The sequence below is a fragment of the Thalassophryne amazonica genome, chromosome 13, assembly GCF_902500255.1.
Source record: "Thalassophryne amazonica chromosome 13, fThaAma1.1, whole genome shotgun sequence".
NCBI classification, from domain to species: domain Eukaryota; kingdom Metazoa; phylum Chordata; class Actinopteri; order Batrachoidiformes; family Batrachoididae; genus Thalassophryne; species Thalassophryne amazonica.
The window spans coordinates 71,713,002-71,732,273 of NC_047115.1; the positions used below are offsets into that span (position 1 = coordinate 71,713,002).

The 19,272-nt window shown below is 41.1% G+C and overlaps 1 protein-coding gene across 1 annotated transcript in view; it reads right to left on the reverse strand.

The window, feature by feature from the left end:
• si:dkey-192p21.6 (uncharacterized protein LOC565246 homolog) overlaps positions 1 to 19,272 on the reverse strand; it is a 97,936-nt gene that overhangs the window by 52,296 nt on the left and 26,368 nt on the right. The window contains exons 7-8 of the mRNA XM_034185532.1: positions 19,024 to 19,099; positions 10,527 to 10,603 (exon numbers count right to left, since the gene is read on the reverse strand). Coding sequence (XP_034041423.1) covers positions 10,527 to 10,603; positions 19,024 to 19,099 — 153 coding nt within the window. The remainder of the gene's footprint in view (positions 1 to 10,526; positions 10,604 to 19,023; positions 19,100 to 19,272) is intronic.

The window sequence follows — 19,272 nt, forward strand, 5'->3', positions numbered from 1 at the left end:
GAGGGAGAAATTCTCCAGAGAGCAGACTGTAATTGTTTAGCTGTGTGTGTGTGTGTGTGTGTGTGTGTGTGTGTGTGTGTGTGTGTGTGTGTGTGTGTGTGTGTGTGTGTGTGTGTGTGTGTGTGTGTGTGTGTGTGTATACAGGAGGATTTTCTTTCATCAAAACATCAAATCTAGGCTTGCATCTTGGATGGTCCTTCTGGAAAATTGTAGCTGCCGTAGGGGAGGTGATGCTCTAGTGGTTAGGCTGTTGGGCTTGAGACCAGAAGATCCTCGGTTCAAATCCCCGGCTGACTGGAAAATCACTAAGGGCCATTGGGCAAGGTCTTTAATCTCCTATTGCTCCTGGTGTGTAGTGAGCGCCTTGTATGGCAGCACATTCACATCGGGGTGAATGTGAGGCATTATTGTAAAGCACTTTGAGCGTCTGATGCAGATGGAAAAGCGCTATATAAATGCAGTCCATTTACCATTTAGGTGAACTTTCAGGTCTTCTTTTTAAGAAACTCCTCCTCTGTACCACTTCATCATGAAGCTGTGTAACTGGGGATATAAAATGCAAAACATGCACTGTGCATAATTTCTCCAATCACAGCCAGAGAAGCCTATAACTTCTTCTGGGTTGTCTGGGTGTCTTGGTGGCTTTCCTCACTCTTCTTCTTGCACAGTCAGTCAGTTTTTGAGAACTGTCTACTACACACAGATTTACCATAGAGTGTCATACTGTTTGTTTTTCTTCATAGTTGATGTAAATAAAGTCCAAGACATATTCAGTGACTTGGAAATGTTCATGTATCCATCCCCTGACTTGTCTGAAGATAACTGGCAATAAAACTGATTATTTGCAGGTATTTTACCAAAGATATTCCATTACTTATGCAACCCATCATCTTGGCTTTCATATTTTTAATTAAATTATATCAAGTTATCTAGATTTGCTTTTAGTTTGAGTTTAAGGAAGATCATTTTAGAATTTTTTATTTTTTACTTATTTTATTTATTGATTTCTATTTTTTTTTTTTTTTTTTTTTTTTTGTATTTGAAATGGCACAAACAAATTAAAATGTGTGAAATACCAAGTGTTCCAATACTTTTGGAAGGCACAGTACATATATCACGTGGCTACAGTAAACAGATAGGTACTTTCGGGAGGTGAGGATTTACCAATCGTCAGCCTGTCCTCTAGTGGTTTCCACCCTGGGCTCAGGACAGTTCCATAGCATGGTGAACAAGAGCAATTCAAGATTTCTGACATCCACCAATCTGGATCTGGATCACCTCCAAAATTCAGTGGAGTCTTCCATGGCCTAATATCTATCTATAGTGAAAATTTCGGCAAAATCCTTACAGTAGTTTTGATATAATCCTGCTCACCGGCAGACAGACAAATAAATAAATGCTATTGCATCCTTGGCAGGCGTAATGAGGCAACCTGCATCACCATTGCATGTTCTCTGCCCTGACCTGGCCGACACACAGATACGGTAAGTGCCTGGTCTCTGACTTCTTCCCAGATGCCTGGATCCCTTTCTTGGTGGTGAAAGGTTCCATGACTCTTCAGTCTTTTTGTAATCAAAAGATATCCTGATTTGGATGCCTCAGCAGTTGTCAGAGCATCTTGGTCTGTAAGTGTCCTGTATCAAGACCAAGATCAAGACTTTCAACAACTTCTTAGAAATAGCTATCAGTGAATAAGGTGTGTCCATTGTTTCTGTATCATTGTGAAACCTTTGATAGGACCAATGACCTAAGGAGATGATGAGATATGTTTGATACTGGGTCTTACTGAAGAATCCTTGGTGGGCATACCATTTGCATTAGCTGTGACACTATGATCACATGGCACAGTTTCCTCAGCATGATCCAACACACAAGTGCATTATTACTGAGGACTCCATGGATTTAATCAAGATGATAAAGGCTGTCAGATCTGCTTTGATGGAGGCGAGTTCTATGGTAGATGTGGCAGCAGATCATGCTTCTAAATCTACCAAGCTTTTAATGTGACCTTTTTTGGTAAGTTTGCTCTTATGAACTATTCCTGGCTAATAAGTTAAGCTAGAGTGCCATAAGCAGAAAATGATTAGCTCTGGAAAATTTTCTCAAATTTCCATCCAGAGTTCAGAAAAAAAAAACCCTGCCAAAAAGAGCTGAAATAAATAATGACAGAATTTTTCAAATCATGGTTATGTCAAAGGTTGGATTTAGTGACAGTCTTCTAAAAGCAGTTTTTCAGTTACAGTGTGTGTGTGTGTGTGTGTGTGTGTGTGTGTGTGTGTGTGTGTGTGTGTGTGTGTGTGTGTGTGTGTGTGTGTGTGTGTGTGTGTGTGTGTGTGTGTGTGTGTGTGTGTGTGAAGGGTGATTGAAAGGTTTTGAGCGGTGCAGTGTTGCAGACACAATATTTTATGAAGTGAGTAGGGGTGTGTCAAAATGGACAAAGCTGGTGGGTGGTGCTGTGACTCAGTATTTCATGAAAAAGGATACGTCTCCAAAGGAGATCCATAAGAACATGGTAATGACTTTAGGGAAGGATGCCCCGTCTTATGCTGCAGTTAAACGATGGTCTGCCATATTCAACAGGGATAGAACAAGCGTTGAAGATGGAGCAAGATCAGGAAGACCCAGAACTGCCATGTCAACCGATATGATGCAGAAGATCCGCCATGTAGTCCTTGTTGACAGAAACGCACAAGGTTCCAGATGTCTAGAGAGAATCTTCTGCTTTTTGAGGTAGATCTGGAAATGTTCATGTGACGATTCGTGACCATGGATGGCACCTGGGTCCATACTTTGTACCGGAGTCCAGACAACAGTTGAAGCAATGGAAATATAGGTTCTCCCCCGATGAGGAAAGCCTGAGTTGTCTTATCTGCTGCAAAGGTCATGGCCTCTGTCTCCTGGGATACTGAGGGCATCATAATGGTAGACTATCTCCAAAAGGGACATACCACTGATGGTGCCTATTATACCTCACTTTGTGATCAAAATCTGTGGGAGAAAATTAAACAGAAGCAGTGTGGAATGCACCAATAAGGTGTTCTGTTTTACCAGGACGATGGTCCAATCCACACATGAGTCATCGCAATGGCTGCCGTTCATGAATGTGGCATCAAAGTTCTTGTACACCCACCTTATTCCCCCGATATGCCTCCTTCGGACTTCCATGTTTACAAACATGAAAAGGCATCTTGCTGAAACTCATTACAGTATTGATAATCAATCAATCAACTTTTTTCTTATATAGCGCCAAATCACAACAAACAGTTGCCCCAAGGCGCTCCATATTGCAAGGCAAGGTCATACAATAATTATGAAAAACCCCAACGGTCAAAACGACCCCCTATGAGCAAGCACTTGGCCACAGTGGGAAGGAAAAACTCCCTTTTAACAGGAAGAAACCTCCAGCAGAACCAGGCTCAGGGAGGGGCAGTCTTCTGCTGAGACTGGTTGGGGCTGAGGGAGAGAACCAGGACAAAGACATGCCGAGAAGGGGGGCAGAGATCGATCACTAATGATTAAATGCAGAGTGATGCATACGGAGCAAAAAGAGAAAGAAACAGTGCATCATGGGAACCCCCCCACAGTCTACGTCTAAAGCAACATAACCAAGGGATGGTCCAGGGTCACCTGATCCAGCCCTAACTATAAGCCTTAGCGAAAAGGAAAGTTTAAGCCTAATCTTAAAAGTAGAGAGGGTATCTGTCTCCCTGATCTGAATTGGGAGCTGGTTCCACAGGAGAGGAGCCTGAAAGCTGAAGGCTCTGCCTCCCATTCTACTCTTACAAACCCTAGGAACTACAAGTAAGCCCGCAGTCTGAGAGCGAAGCACTCTAATGGGGTAATATGGTACTACGAGGTCCCTAAGATAAGATGGGACCTGATTATTCAAAACCTTATAAGTAAGAAGAAGAATTTTAAATTCTATTCTAGAATTAACAGGAAGCCAATGAAGAGAGGTCAACACAGGTGAGATATGCTCTCTCCTGCTAGTCCCCGTCAGTACTCTAGCTGCAGCATTCTGAACCAACTGAAGGCTTTTTAGGGAACTTTTAGGACAACCTGATAATAATGAATTACAATAGTCCAGCCTAGAGGAAATAAATGCATGAATTAGTTTTTCAGCATCACTCTGAGACAAGACCTTTCTGATTTTAGAGAGATTGCGTAAATGCAAAAAGGCAGTCCTACATATTTGTTTAATATGCGCTTTGAATGACATATCCTGATCAAAAATAACTCCAAGATTTCTCACAGTATTACTAGAGATCAGGGAAATGCCATCCATAGTAACGATCTGGTTAGACACCATGCTTCTAAGATTTGTGGGGCCAAGTACAATAACTTCAGTTTTATCTGAGTTTAAAAGCAGGAAATTAGAGGTCATCCATGTCTTTATGTCTGTAAGACAATCCTGCAGTTTAGCTAATTGGTGTGTATCCTCTGGCTTCATGGATAGATAAAGCTGGGTATCATCTGCGTAACAATGAAAATTTAAGCAATACCGTCTAATAATACTGCCCAAGGGAAGCATGTATAAAGTGAATAAAATTGGTCCTAGCACAGAAACTTGTGGAACTCCATAATTAACTTTAGTCTGTGAAGAAGATTCCCCATTTACATGAACAAACTGTAATCTATTAGACAAATATGATTCAAACCACCGCAGCGCAGTGCCTTTAATACCTATGACATGCTCTAATCTCTGTAATAAAATTTTATGGTCAACAGTATCAAAAGCAGCACTGAGGTCCAACAGAACAAGCACAGAGATAAGTCCACTGTCCGAAGCCATAAGAAGATCATTTGTAACCTTCACTAATGCTGTTTCTGTACTATGATGAATTCTAAAACCTGACTGAAACTCTTCAAATAGACCATTCCTCTGCAGGTGATCAGTTAGCTGTTTTACAACTACCCTCTCAAGAATCTTTGAGAGAAAAGGAAGGTTGGAGATTGGCCTATAATTAGCTAAGATAGCTGGGTCAAGTGATGGCTTTTTAAGTAATGGTTTAATTACTGCCACCTTAAAGGCCTGTGGTACATAACCAACTAACAAAGATAGATTGATCATATTTAAGATTGAAGCATTAAATAATGGTAGGACTTCCTTGAGCAGCCTGGCAGGAATGGGGTCTAATAAACATGTTGATGGTTTGGATGAAGTAACTAATGAAAATAACTCAGACAGAACAATCGGAGAGAAAGAGTCTAACCAAATACCGGCATCACTGAAAGCAGCCAAAGATAACGATACGTCTTTGGGATGGTTATGAGTAATTTTTTCTCTAATAGTCAAAATTTTGTTAGCAAAGAAATTCATGAAGTCATTACTAGTTAAAGTTAATGGAATACTCAGCTCAATAGAGCTCTGACTCTTTGTCAGCCTGGCTACAGTGCTGAAAAGAAACCTGGGGTTGTTCTTATTTTCTTCAATTAGTGATGAGTAGAAAGATGTCCTAGCTTTACGGAGGGCTTTTTTATAGAGCAACAAACTCTTTTTCCAGGCTAAGTGAAGATCTTCTAAATTAGTGAGACGCCATTTCCTCTCCAACTTACGGGTTATCTGCTTTAAGATACGAGTTTGTGAGTTATACCACGGAGTCAGACACTTCTGATTTAAAGCTCTCTTTTTCAGAGGAGCTACAGCATCCAAAGTTGTCTTCAATGAGGATGTAAAACTATTGACGAGATACTCTAACTCCCTTACAGAGTTTAGGTAGCTACTCTGCTCTGTGTTGGTATATGACATTAGAGAACATAAAGAAGGAATCATATCCTTAAACCTAGTTACAGCGCTTTCTGAAAGACTTCTAGTGTAATGAAACTTATTCCCCACTGCAGGGTAGTCCATCAGGGTAAATGTAAATGTTATTAAAAAATGATCAGACAGAAGGGAGTTTTCAGGGAATACTGTTAAGTCTTCTATTTCCATACCATAAGTCAGAACAAGATCTAAGATATGATTAAAGTGGTGGGTGGACTCATTTACTTTTTGAGCAAAGCCGATAGAGTCTAATAATAGATTAAATGCAGTGTTGAGGCTGTCATTCTCAGCATATGTGTGGATGTTAAAATCGCCCACTATAATTATCTTATCTGAGCTAAGCACTAAGTCAGACAAAAGGTCTGAAAATTCACAGAGAAACTCACAGTAACGACCAGGTGGACGATAGATAATAACAAATAAAACTGGTTTTTGGGACTTCCAATTTGGATGGACAAGACTAAGAGACAAGCTTTCAAATGAATTAAAGCTCTGTCTAGGTTTTTGATTAATTAATAAGCTGGAATGGAAGATTGCTGCTAATCCTCCGCCCCGGCCCGTGCTACGAGCATTCTGACAGTTAGTGTGACTCGGGGGTGTTGACTCATTTAAACTAACATATTCATCCTGCTGTAACCAAGTTTCTGTTAGGCAGAATAAATCAATACGTTGATCAATTATTATATCATTTACCAACAGGGACTTAGAAGAGAGAGACCTAATGTTTAATAGACCACATTTAACTGTTTTAGTCTGTGGTGCAATTGAAGGTGCTATATTATTTTTTCTTTTTGAATTTTTATGCTTAAATAGATTTTTGCTGGTTATTGGTGGTCTGGGAGCAGGCACCGTCTCTACGGGGATGGGGTAATGAGGGGATGGCAGGGGGAGAGAAGCTGCAGAGAGGTGTATAAGACCACAGCTCTGCCTCCTGGTCCCAACGCTAGACAGTCACAGTTTGGAGGATCCAAAAAAATTGGCCAGATTTCTAGAAATGAGAGCTGCTCCCTCTAAAGTGGGATGGATGCCGTCTCTCCTAACAAGACCAGGTTTTCCCCAGAAGCTTTGCCAATTATCAATGAAGCCCACCTCATTTTTTGGACACCACTCAGACAGCCAGCAATTCAAGGAGAACATGCGGCTAAACATGTCACTCCCGGTCTGATTGGGGAGGGGCCCAGAGAAAACAACAGAGTCTGACATTGTTTTTGCAAAGTTACACACCGATTTAATGTTAATTTTAGTGACCTCCGATTGGCGTAACCGAGTGTCATTACTGCCGACGTGAATTACAATCTTACCAAATTTACGCTTAGCCTTAGCCAGAAATTTCAAATGTCCTTCGATGTCGCCTGCTCTGGCCCCCGGAAGACAATTGACAATGGTTGCTGGTGTCACTAACTTCACATTTCTCAAAACAGAGTCGCCAATAACCAGAGTTTGATCCTCGGCGAGTGTATCGTCGAGTGGGGAAAAACGGTTAGAGATGTGAACGGGTTGACGGTGTACACGGGGCTTCTGTTTAGGGCTACGCTTCCTCCTCACAGTCACCCAGTCAGCCTGCCTTCCCGACTGCATGGGATCTGCCAGGGGGGAACTAACGGCGGCTAAGCTACCTTGGTCCGCACCGACTACAGGGGCCTGGCTAGCTGTAGAATTTTCCACGGTGCGGAGCCGAGCCTCCAATTCGCCCAGCCTGGCCTCCAAAGCTACGAATAAGCTGCACTTATTACATGTACCGTTACTGCTAAAGGAGGTCGAGGAATAACTAAACATTTCACACCCAGAGCAGAAAAGTGCGGGAGAGACAGGAGAAGCCGCCATGCTAAATCGGCTAAGAGCTAGTAGCTGCGCTAAGCTAGCGGATTCCCAGAAACACACAAACTGAATAATGTGCAAATAATCCAGAGGTGATTCAGCAGAAGGAGTGCCCCAATCAAGGCACCAAACAGGCCATGAAGCAGCACAGGCAACGCACGACAACAGCGAACGCACGACAACGGTGCTAAAATAAAATAAAAATAAAAAAATAAAAAAAATAAAAAAGTAATGATGTCATATATCTGCAGTGGATGACTTCTTTGAGCTTCAGGATGATACCTTCTATGGGAACGTTATTAAGGTACTGCAGCAACACTGGAAAAAAGTGTGCAGACTTACATGGGGATTATTTTTGAAAAATAAAGCATTAGATTAATTCAGCTGTGGTTTTTTTCTTGATTGGGCTCAAAACGTTTCAATTTTCAATTTATTTTCATTTATATAGCACCAAATCAAATCAAGTCAAATCAAATCAAATCAATTTTATTTATATAGCGCCAAATCACAACAAACAGTTGTCCCAAGGCGCTTTATATTGTAAGGCAAGGCCATACAATAATTACAGAAAAACCCCAACGGTCAAAACGACCCCAGGCAAAACCTCCAGCAGAACCAGGCTCAGGGAGGGGCAGTCTTCTGCTGGGACTGGTTGGAGCTGAGGGGAGAGAATCAGGAAAAAGACATGCTGTGGAGGGGAGCAGAGATCAATCACTAATGATTAAATGCAGAGTGGTGCATACAGAGCAAAAAGAGAAAGAAACACTCAGTGCATCATGGGAAACCCCCAGCAGTCTAAGTCTATAGCAGCATAACTAAGGGATGGTTCAGGGTCACCTGATCCAGCCCTAACTATAAGCTTTAGCAAAAAGGAAAGTTTTAAGCCTAATCTTAAAAGTAGAGAGGGTGTCTGTCTCCCTGATCTGAATTGGGAGCTGGTTCCACAGGAGAGGAGCCTGAAAGCTGAAGGCTCTGCCTCCCATTCTACTCTTACAAACCCTAGGAACTACAAGTAAGCCTGCAGTCTGAGAGTGAAGCGCTCTATTGGGGTGATATGGTACTATGAGGTCCCTAAGATAAGATGGGACTTGATTATTCAAAACCTTATAAGTAAGAAGAAGAATTTAAATTCTATTCTAGAATTAACAGGAAGCCAATGAAGAAAGGCCAATATGAGTGAGATATGCTCTCTCCTTCTAGTCCCTGTCAGTACTCTAGCTGCAGCATTTGAATTAACTAAAGGCTTTTCAGGGAACTTTTAGGACAACCTGATAATAATGAATTACAATAGTCCAGCCTAGAGGAAATAAATGCATGAATTAGTTTTTCAGCATCACTCTGAGACAATACCTTTCTAATTTTAGAGATATTGCGCAAATGCAAAAAAACAGTCCTACATATTTGCTTAATATGCGCATTGAAGGACATATCCTTATCTAGAGGTCAGGGTAATGCCATCCAGAGTAAGGATCTGGTTAGACACCATGTTTCTAAGATTTGTGGGGCCAAGTACAATAACTTCAGTTTTATCTGAATTTAAAAGCAGGAAATTAGAGTTCATCCATGTCTTTATGTCTGAAAGACATTCCTGCAGTTTAACTAATTGGTGTGTGTCCTCTGGCTTCATGGATAGATAAAGCTGGGTATCATCTGCGTAACAATGAAAATTTAAGCAATGCTTTTTAATAATACTGCCTAAGGGAAGCATGTATAAAGTGAATAAAATTGGTCCTAGCACAGAACCTTGTGGAACTCCATAATTAACCTTAGTCTGTGAAGAAGACTCCCCATTTACATGAACAAATTGTAATCTATTAGATAAATATGATTCAAACCACCGCAGTGCAGTGCCTTTAATACCTATGGCATGCTCTGATCACTGTAATAAAATTTTATGGTCAACAGTATCAAAAGCAGCACTGAGGTCTAACAGAATCACAACAAATCACAACAGAGTTGCCTCAAGGTGCTTCACACAAGTAAGGTCTAACCTTACTAACCCCCAGAGCAACAGTGGTAAGGAAAAAACTCCCTCTGAGGAAGAAACCTCAAGCAAACCAGACTCAAAGGGGTGATTCTCTGCTTGGGCCATTCTGCAGACATAAATTACAGAACAATTCTCAAAATGAATATACAGGAAATGCTGTTAGTGCACAGGACAGGAGGGTCTCCAGCACAATTTCCACACCCATCTCTGGATGGAGCTGCACCTTAAACAGAGAGAAAAAACAGAATCAAGCATCAGAAAGACAAGAACTACAGTATAATTTGTCAGCATTAAACAAGAAAAACAGGAAATACTAAGGTGATCGCCGGCCACTAGCCCTAAGCTTCACTAAAAGACCCAGAATTTAGGTAAAGTTGAGGCCGCGGCTCGCTCCGTTTCCTAATAAAATTATTTAAAAGAGTGAAAAGCACAGAACTATACTATGCCAGTATGCTAGCCATATGAAAGGGAAAATAAGTGCGTCTTAAGTCTGGATTGAAAGTCTCCACAGAATCTGACTGTTTTATTGATGCAGGGAGATCATTCCACAGAACAGGGGCACGATAAGAGAAAGCTCTGTGACCTGCAGACTTCTTATTCACCCGAGGGACACAAAGTAGTCCTGCACCCTGAGAACGCAAAGCCCAGGCCGGTACATAAGGTTTAATTAGGTCAGCTAGGTAGGGAGGTGCCAGTCCATGAATAATTTTATAGACAATTAGCGGAACCTTCCAATCTGATCTCACTGGGACAGGAAGCCTGTTCCAGTGAAAACTTTTCAGTCACTCCTCATAATTGAACATCAGCTTCTATGAAGCCTAATTTCAGACAAACAGCTTAATTAGAGCTGGTTTAGAACACTAGTTTTGGTATATAGGGTTTACTTGCACCCTATAGCCAAATTCTAGTCTTGGAATTATTTTATGAATTCCATGAAAGTCTGGTGATGTACTTAACCATTCCATGGTGCATGTTGAAGGAACCAGTATCCTCCTCCATCGTAGTTCACAAACACCATCACGGTCAAGGCAAATCTGCAGAGACAGAAATCCACATGAGCACAAGTCACATTTTCACCTGCATATGTTTTGCATTTACTGTATATTGACTAAATAATGGAATATTCAAGATATTATTCTGCAAATTCAGTAGATTCAACAAAGATACTCCTGTACAGTGTGGCATGAAATAAATCATAAGCAGTGATGAATAAAATATACAATGCCAAATTAAAAAAAAAAAAAAAAAAGGCAGGCAGGCAGGCAGTATGGGAAATGCACTGCAAGATGAGTGAGTGAGTGAGTGAGTGAGTGAGTGAGTGAGTGAGTGAGTGAGTGAGTGAGTGAGTGAGTGAGTGAGTGAGTGAGTGAGTGAGTGAGTATGGAAAATACAAATAAACCCCGCACTGAGTTTACATTTACCTTAACGTCTGTTTCATTCAAATTATGTTTCATTACATTTCTTAATATACATGATGGGTTTTTATTGTTTTTATGGATTTTATTGTTTTTATTGCATTTTTTTCTTTTCATTGTTTTTACGATGCATTGTATGCAGTATGAGTCCAAGATAATTTCCCTTTTTGGGATAATGAAGTATATCGTAATGTATCGGATCATATTGTACATCCATTTCTGCATTTCAGGCCTGCAGCACATAAAAAAGAAAAAAAAAAAACAGCACGGGGCAGTTAAGTGCTACATTCCATGAGCCAGTAGTCAATTTTGACCAAACCAGTACCACTTAAGGGGACTAAACAAAACTTACAATCCAGCCTCAGTGTACCATGGCCTACAAAAAAAAAAAAAGTATGATGGCCATCCCAGGGTTGTAGCTACAGTATAGCCAAGTAGGGGTCAATGAAAAATTATACAGAGGTCAAATTTAAAAATGCTGCAAAATCATATGGAAAAGTATACTACATTTTTTTTGTCTGATTGTAATTATTCCAAAAAGGTATAGTTTGGACTATCTATGACTGAATGCCATGGAGTTATGAGGTAAAAACAGCCAAAATAGTGACAAAGGTCAGTTTGTGCAGGGGTCAAAAGTTAAAGTTGCTCCAATTTTGGTAGAAAGTGATGTAAATAGGATATCTTTGTGAAGATATCCGGGGGGCAATATCCATGAGAGCAAGATATACTGTTACACCGGAGCGCCTGGAGGAAACCCACGCAAACAAGAGGAGAACATGCAAACTCCACACAGAAAGGCCACAGGTGGTAATCGAACCCATGACCTTCTTGCTGTGAGGCAACAGTGCTAACCACATCCACGCTCCTTTAAACTGTGGTCTGGATCTGCATAAATAAATAGAACCCCCCCCCCCCCCCGCCCACACACACACACACACACACACACACACACACACACGCACACACTTTAGTTGCAATAAGGTTTATTTATTTATTTATTTATTTATTACTTTGGCAGAAGGTAAAACATTTAAGACACCAGAAAGAACCAAATAAAGCACCCCAGCACAGTGTTTCTCACCTTCTAACAGTCCATACTTTGATTCTGATACAGGTTTTATCTTCTGAGTTATTGCTTACGGAGCCAGAGGAGGGGCTTTTATTCTGTCACATACAAATGCAAAGTAATGCAATCTAAGCATTATGAATCACTCAGGAAATGAACACTTGTCCTCTGGATCTCCTCACGCAAAAATGCTGACTAAAGACTTTGTGTTTAATATATGATACTCTTTATACTTGAGCAGCGGCCGAGGCCGCCGAAGCGCCGCTCGCGTGATGGAGTGTTTCACTGAATCACACGCTCCACCGAAAGGGGTTTGTGTTGCACGCCACCAAAAAGGATGCTTGTCGTTGCACAACACAAACTAGCAGCGGATTGTTAAAAGGAGCAGCAGGAGCGCTCCGAGGCACAATCGGGTCTTTCACCGTGTTTAAAACCTGCACTGATTATTTTGATTCATGTTTTCATTTAACCACAGTGTGTGTTTTGGTGGGGAGGGGGTCATAAAGGGTTTTTTAGGAGAATAACGAGATTAAGCACAACCTCCAAGAACATGTCTGTGTGATAAGGTGCGGCGTATCTCGCTCTGACTCCTCTTGTTTTTCTGACCAGATTCGATTAAGACGTGCACCGAGCCATTACTGCTCTTTTAGCCCGACCTGCTGATACAAGATTTTAATCGGTCACTATCATCTCAAAAGAGCTATTAAACCCTGGTGCCTGTGTCCATGAACTCTGTCTGTCCCTCTGAGGCACACACATGAACACATGCTATAATTTACATTTTAGCCATTAGTAGCCATAGTGACAAAGACAAAGGTTACAGAGGCCGGCTGAAAATTACAGCAATATCACAGCTTATTGGCCATCTTTTTAATTAAAATACTTTGGGAGCCTGATTGCAAATGAGAGCTCCGTTTTAGGCAGATTGCTTATCAATGCCCACACACATTTCCTCAGAGGCGGCTAATTCGTGTGAAACGGAAACTACAAGTGCTTAATTACCATGTGCACGTACATCATTACCTTATTTTCTTGTCTGGTCGACCAAACGCTACACAGAGAATCATGATGTTTGGATTTAAGATTTTAAGTCTGAATGCCGTGATCTTTACATCAGATCCAGTCCAATCAGATTTCAGGGGAGTCCAGTGCAACCCTGGCCTCCACTCGAGCTCCACCCATGCCAGGAAGCATGCCAACATTTGACATTTCCTGTTTCACTGTGGGCTCAAAATTGGGCACTTCCTGTTTCAGTGTGAACATGCCACTAAATTCTCGCGAGATTCCATGGGATCTCATCTGTCATGAAGTGCGGAAGTGTTTGATATTTGGCATTTCCCGTTTCACTGTAAACTCAAAAGTTGGCACTTCCTGTTTGGGACTCCCTGTACCATAGACGCTTGTATTATTACATCTGCCAAGGATGTAATAAAATCATCGGTGTTTATTTATTTGTCTGTCTGTCTGAATCTTAGCAGGATTATGTCAAAACTACTGCATGGATTTTGATGCAATTTTCACCACAGATAGATATTAGGCCATGGAAGACTGTTAAATTTTGGAGATGATCTGGATCTGGATTCTAGATGAAGATTTCACTTTACATAGGCTTTTAAGGATTATGTAAAAAAAAATAAAATAAAATAAAAACCTACTTCACAGATTCTCACCAAATTTGCACAACAGACTGCACTATATTTTTTAGAAGTGATCCGGATCCTGGATCAGGATTTCAGTTTTGTCAGCCACTTTGTCAGCTTTTGAGGATTACGTTAAAACTACTTAAAGGATTTGCACCAAATTTTCACCACACATTGGTGTTAGGCCTGGGAAGACTCCATTCAATTTTGGAGGTGATCTGGATCAGGATCCGGATTCTGGATCGATTTCACTTTGTAGACTTTTAAGGATTACGTCAAAACTCCGTCACGGATACGACATCACGATGTAAAACCAAGATCAGGAAGAGATTGTTTTGTTTCAGCTTGTGAATTAAATATCAGATTGCAACATCTTGATCAGTCGGACCATTCTGGATCAGTATGCAACTATTGCATTGTGTTGTGGAATCCGGATCCAGGTAAAGTCCAGGTCGCGATGTGAACCACAGCTTTTATTCTGAGTCCTCATCAACCCTTGGCAGATGTCAGAAATCTTGGATCGCTCTTGTTATTATAACCATTGTTGTTATTATGTCCATTTGCCATGGTAGTGCACAGGGGCACTGTGTTGTGTCCAGTGAGTCATCCAGCCACATGTTAATGATAGACTTTTGATTGATTTACACTAAACTTTTCAAGGACAAAGTGATTTTATTTTAAGAAAACTCTCCAAATGTCTCAGGTCAAGGTAAAACCTTTAGTCCAATATTAATATATAAGGGATATATAGAATAACTGCTTTAAAGTATCACCCTTCTATTGGATGCATGACCTTTGACCATGGGTGACCTTGAAAAATTACCATAATTTAGAACAGCTGTTTCAAAGCACTTTAAAAGTATACCCATGTTTTCTATTAAACACTAATATGAAGTCACATATCATGTTTCTATTGGTCACGTTACCTTTTGACCTTGGATAACCTTGAAAGATCAAACTAAAGCTCATAACTGTTCAACTAAAACAGATTTGTGCCAACATGGTGTAAACATGGGTTATGTGTCAACCAAGGATAAAGTGCTTCAATTTGGGACAGAACTGAAATGTCAAGGTCACACTGAACTTTATGTTATGGCGTCACTGAGTCATACGCGGGGCAGCACAGTGGCTTAGTGGTTAGCACTGTTGCCCCCCTGTAAGAAGGTCCTGGGATTACTTTCCACCTGGTCCTTTCTGTGTGGAGTTTGTATGTTCTCCCCGTGTCTGTGTGGGTTCCCCCTGGGTGTTCTGGAATCCTTTCTTTTTCAAAGACATGCAGGATAGGTAAACTGGAAACTTTAAACTGACCGTAGATGTGAATGTGTTTATCTGTCTGCGACAAACTGGAATCCTGTCCAGGGTGTTCCGCGCCTCTCACCCTATGACTGCTGAGATAGGCTCCAGCACCCCCTACCTGCTGTGATCCTTGGTTTGGATAAGCAGGTATAGAAAATGAGTGAATGAATAACACGTATTTAGAACATATCAGTGTACAATGTAGCCACCCTCTAGAATTTTGGAGACTGTTTTTTCTCTCTGTTTGAGGTGCGGCTCCATCCAGAGATGGGTGTGGTGTCTACTTCTGCAACTCTCCACTCCTGTGCACCGGCAAAATTTCCTGTATTTTTTGCAAATTGTTTTTTAAATTGTGTCGGTAGCATGGCCCAAGAAGAGGGTCACTCCTTTGAGTCTGGTCTGCTTGAGGTTTCTTCCTGAAATCATCAGAGGGAGTTTTTCCTTACCACTGTCACCTGTGTGCTTGCTCTGGGGGTTGGTAAGATTAGACCTTATTTGTGTGAAGCACCTTGAGGCAACTTTGTTGTGATTTGGCGCTATATAAATGAAATAAATTGAAATAAATTGAAAGTACAAACTGAAAAATTCTCTCAAGCTGAATTCATGTCCATCAATCAGCGTCCCTGGAATGTACTCAGACACATTCTTTGATTTGAATGACTGAACATGCATTACCCATAAGATTATAAAATAAGGACACCACATACTTCAAATCGATCACAACAGAGTGTAACGTCTCAAGTGCATGGACTCCCAGTCTGGGAATACTGCAAAAAAATTACTGGTCCTTGAGTGGAAACTGAAGATGACAGTTACATATGGCAAAAGGCTGCTGTGAAGAAGCCATATCATCAGCAACAAACAGTCCAGCTACAGCTTGCAGTCCTTTATTTTGCTGGAACACTTGTCTTTTTTGTTATATGGCATAACAACTGACTGTGCAGTTTTCAACCCAAAGAAAACTGGCATCAAGCAGCCGAAGATTAAAACCCAAACCCTTTTAGAAAAATTAATGTGTTACCGTACTCCTGCTGTTCTCTGTATATCACGTCTGTGGAGTTTGAGCGATTATCACAAAAACCTTTCAGCTCTGAAGGAAAAGCTTCAGAAATGTTTCAGCATTTATGGGAGCTGATCAATGTGTCCGTTCTCAGGCGCACTGATCATAACTCATAGGACCTACGAGCAATTCGGCCGTTAGTCTTGAATGCTGAGTCACGGTTTGATTGAGTGAGTTGTCAGCTATGAGAATTTGCAATATAACCAACATGCACATAAATATGCCATGATTTTCTGGAACCCTGAGTGACACTTTGGGTAATTCAGTGGGACTGCGGCTCAGCGAAATTACACTCAAAAATTCTTGTATTCACTATTTACTTTCCTTGAACTTTTGCCAAAAAAAAAAAAAAAAAAAAAAAAATCAGAATATCTATATACAGAAAGAGCTACATCTGTCTGTCTGTATGTCTGGGATAAACTCCCAAACCATAATATGTAGCCTTAAAAACTATATATATTCTGAATCCTCATGACATGGGGAACAAACTGGTACCATTTCAAAAAAAAAGTTTAACTGAAAACTACCCCCAAAATAGCCATTTATGTAAGACCATACAGTGTTGTACCATGTGCGATAAACTCCTAAACTATAAGATGTAGCCCTAAAAACTATATATATTCTGAATCCTCATGACATGGGGAACAAATTGGTACCATTTCAAAAAAAAAGTTTAACTGAAAACTACCCCCAAAATAGCCATTTATGTAAGACCATACAGTGTTGTACCATGTGCGATAAACTCCTAAACTATAAGATGTAGCCCTAAAAACTATATATATTCTGAATCCTCATGACATGGGGAACAAATTAGTACCATTTTTTTAAAAGTTGAACTGAAAATTACCCCCAAAATAGCCGGCTGTGAGTATGACCAGGCAGATTCAAATTTCCAGCCCTGTATATGTGTTGGCCATCTCTGTTTATTTAATCCCTTTCCACAGCACACTCAGCACAGCACAGCCACAGCACACTCAGCAAAACAACATGCTGGGTATGACCAGGCAGATTCAAATTTCCAGCCTTGTATATGTGTTGGCCATCTCTGTTTATTTAATCCCTTCCTTCAGCTACTTTATGTTCTCAACTGTTAAGCACCTGACTGTCCTATACAACCCAGTTTGCCTTCCTGTCTGAACACATTAATTTTATGTATGTAAAATTGCCATGTAAAACAGTGAAATACACCACTACCTCAATTTTGATTCATTGATATTTACATTTACTGTTACCTACCTTTTGTGTGTAATTTTGTTAGAAATTTGATTGCAAAACAAAGTCTGCATGAAGGACTTCAAATGTGTTTGTCTTTTAACCAAGTATTTCCACTTACGAGGTCTGTCAATAAAGTAATGGTCCTTTTTATTTTTTTCAAAAAGTATATGGATTTCATTCATATGTTTTTACGTCAGACATGCTTGAACCCTCGTGCACATGCATGAGTTTTTCCACACCTGTCGGTGACATCATTCGCCTGTGAGCACGCCTTGGGAAGGAGTGGTCCCCCCCCCCCTCGTCGGATTTTCATTGTCTGGAAATGGCGGAATGAAAAGGACTTTTTTTCCATCAGAATTTTTTCAGAAGCTGTTAGAGACTGGCACCTGGAAACCATTCGAAAAATTTATCTGGCTTTCGGTGAAAATTTTACGGGCTTCACAGAGAATAAGGTCTGTTACTACAGCTTTCCAAGTTTGGACTACAGTCCAAACTTGTCCTCTGACACGCCGAAACAGAGGTGTTCCTTTGGCTCGCTTCCAAAGCGAATTGGTCTTTACGCGCGAAGCCTCCGAGCGGCTTTTCCGGAAAATGGCTGATGTCCAGCTCTTGTGACAACCAGAGAAAGAGCACACGACGGTCTCGTATCCACAGAGCCATCCATTTAGAAATGGTCCAGTGGCTTGTGCCGCGTCGTCGCAGCTCGGAGCATGGTGCGCCGAGCGTCCTTAAAGGGGTCCTTAAAGCTGTAGTAACAGACCTTATTCTCTGTGAAGCCCGTAAAATTTTCACCGAAAGCCAGATAAATTTTTCGAATGGTTTCCAGGTGCCAGTCTCTAACAGCTTCTGAAAAAATTCTGATGGAAAAAAAGTCCTTTTCATTCCACCATTTCCAGACAATGAAAATCTGACGAGGGGGCGGGACCACTCCTTCCCAAGGCGTGCTCACAGGCGAATGACGTCACCGACAGGCATGGAAAAACTCCCACATGTGCATGAGGGTTCAAGCATGTCTGACGTAAAAACATATGAATGAAATCCATATAGTTTTTGAAAAAATAAAAAGGACCGTTACTTTATTGACAGACCTCGTAGTTTGGGGAGTCCACCTCTTATAGTTCTGCTGGACAAACTTTAGCCCATTAACTATAATATTTATAAGACATCAGCATTACAAAAACAAATGTTGGGCAATTGTTTTGATTAAAATGATTGGCATTTGGCTTATGTCTAAAAGAGGTTAACCCAGGCAGCACTGGGTTGCCCAGCTAGTATGTAAATATGTGATCAGTGCTTTTAACTGTGATTTCAGATGGTCGAGAATGAAGCCAGAGAGGCAGCAGATGCCAGTCTCCGCCTGATGCCATGTCGGTGCTGCTGGATTTCCTCTCCTCTCCATTTTGCCAGGCGATCTATGACTGTGTGGATGTGTGCTGATATATTGATGGTATTATGACATCAATTATTTGGCAAGGGGGAGGTCAAAGCCACACCAGCATCCTGTTTCAGGAGAGGCGTGCTTTGTGTCTACCCTCAGGCTGCAATTAAAAGGAGCAACAATCCCAGATTCAATCACTCTTGTCTAACAGAAACACACTGTTCCAAACTTGTACATACATCAGCAGTGACGCCCCAAAGCTCCGCTGCTTGACAACGAAAGCTTCAGGGAACATGTGACCAGACTGCGACCCTGTCTGTATTCAGTCTCCTGTGGCTGCAGATGTTCAGTGGGTTGATAACAGACTGATGATAGACAACGTACCCTCGAAAACTGTCCAGTGAGCGCAGACGTGTTGGCTTAGGTTTGGCGTTGTCACCCTCAGCATCATCGCAATGGATACCGTCCTGCAAAGACACAGTTACACAGATGGACAAAACAACATAAACACAACACAAGTGTCCAAGCAATTTAGGAAAGTGGTTAAAACATTAATACCTCAGTTTATGGTCTGAATTTCAACTGTAGTCTCTGCAAATGTAATCGGTTAAAAACAACTTTCAAACATCTGAA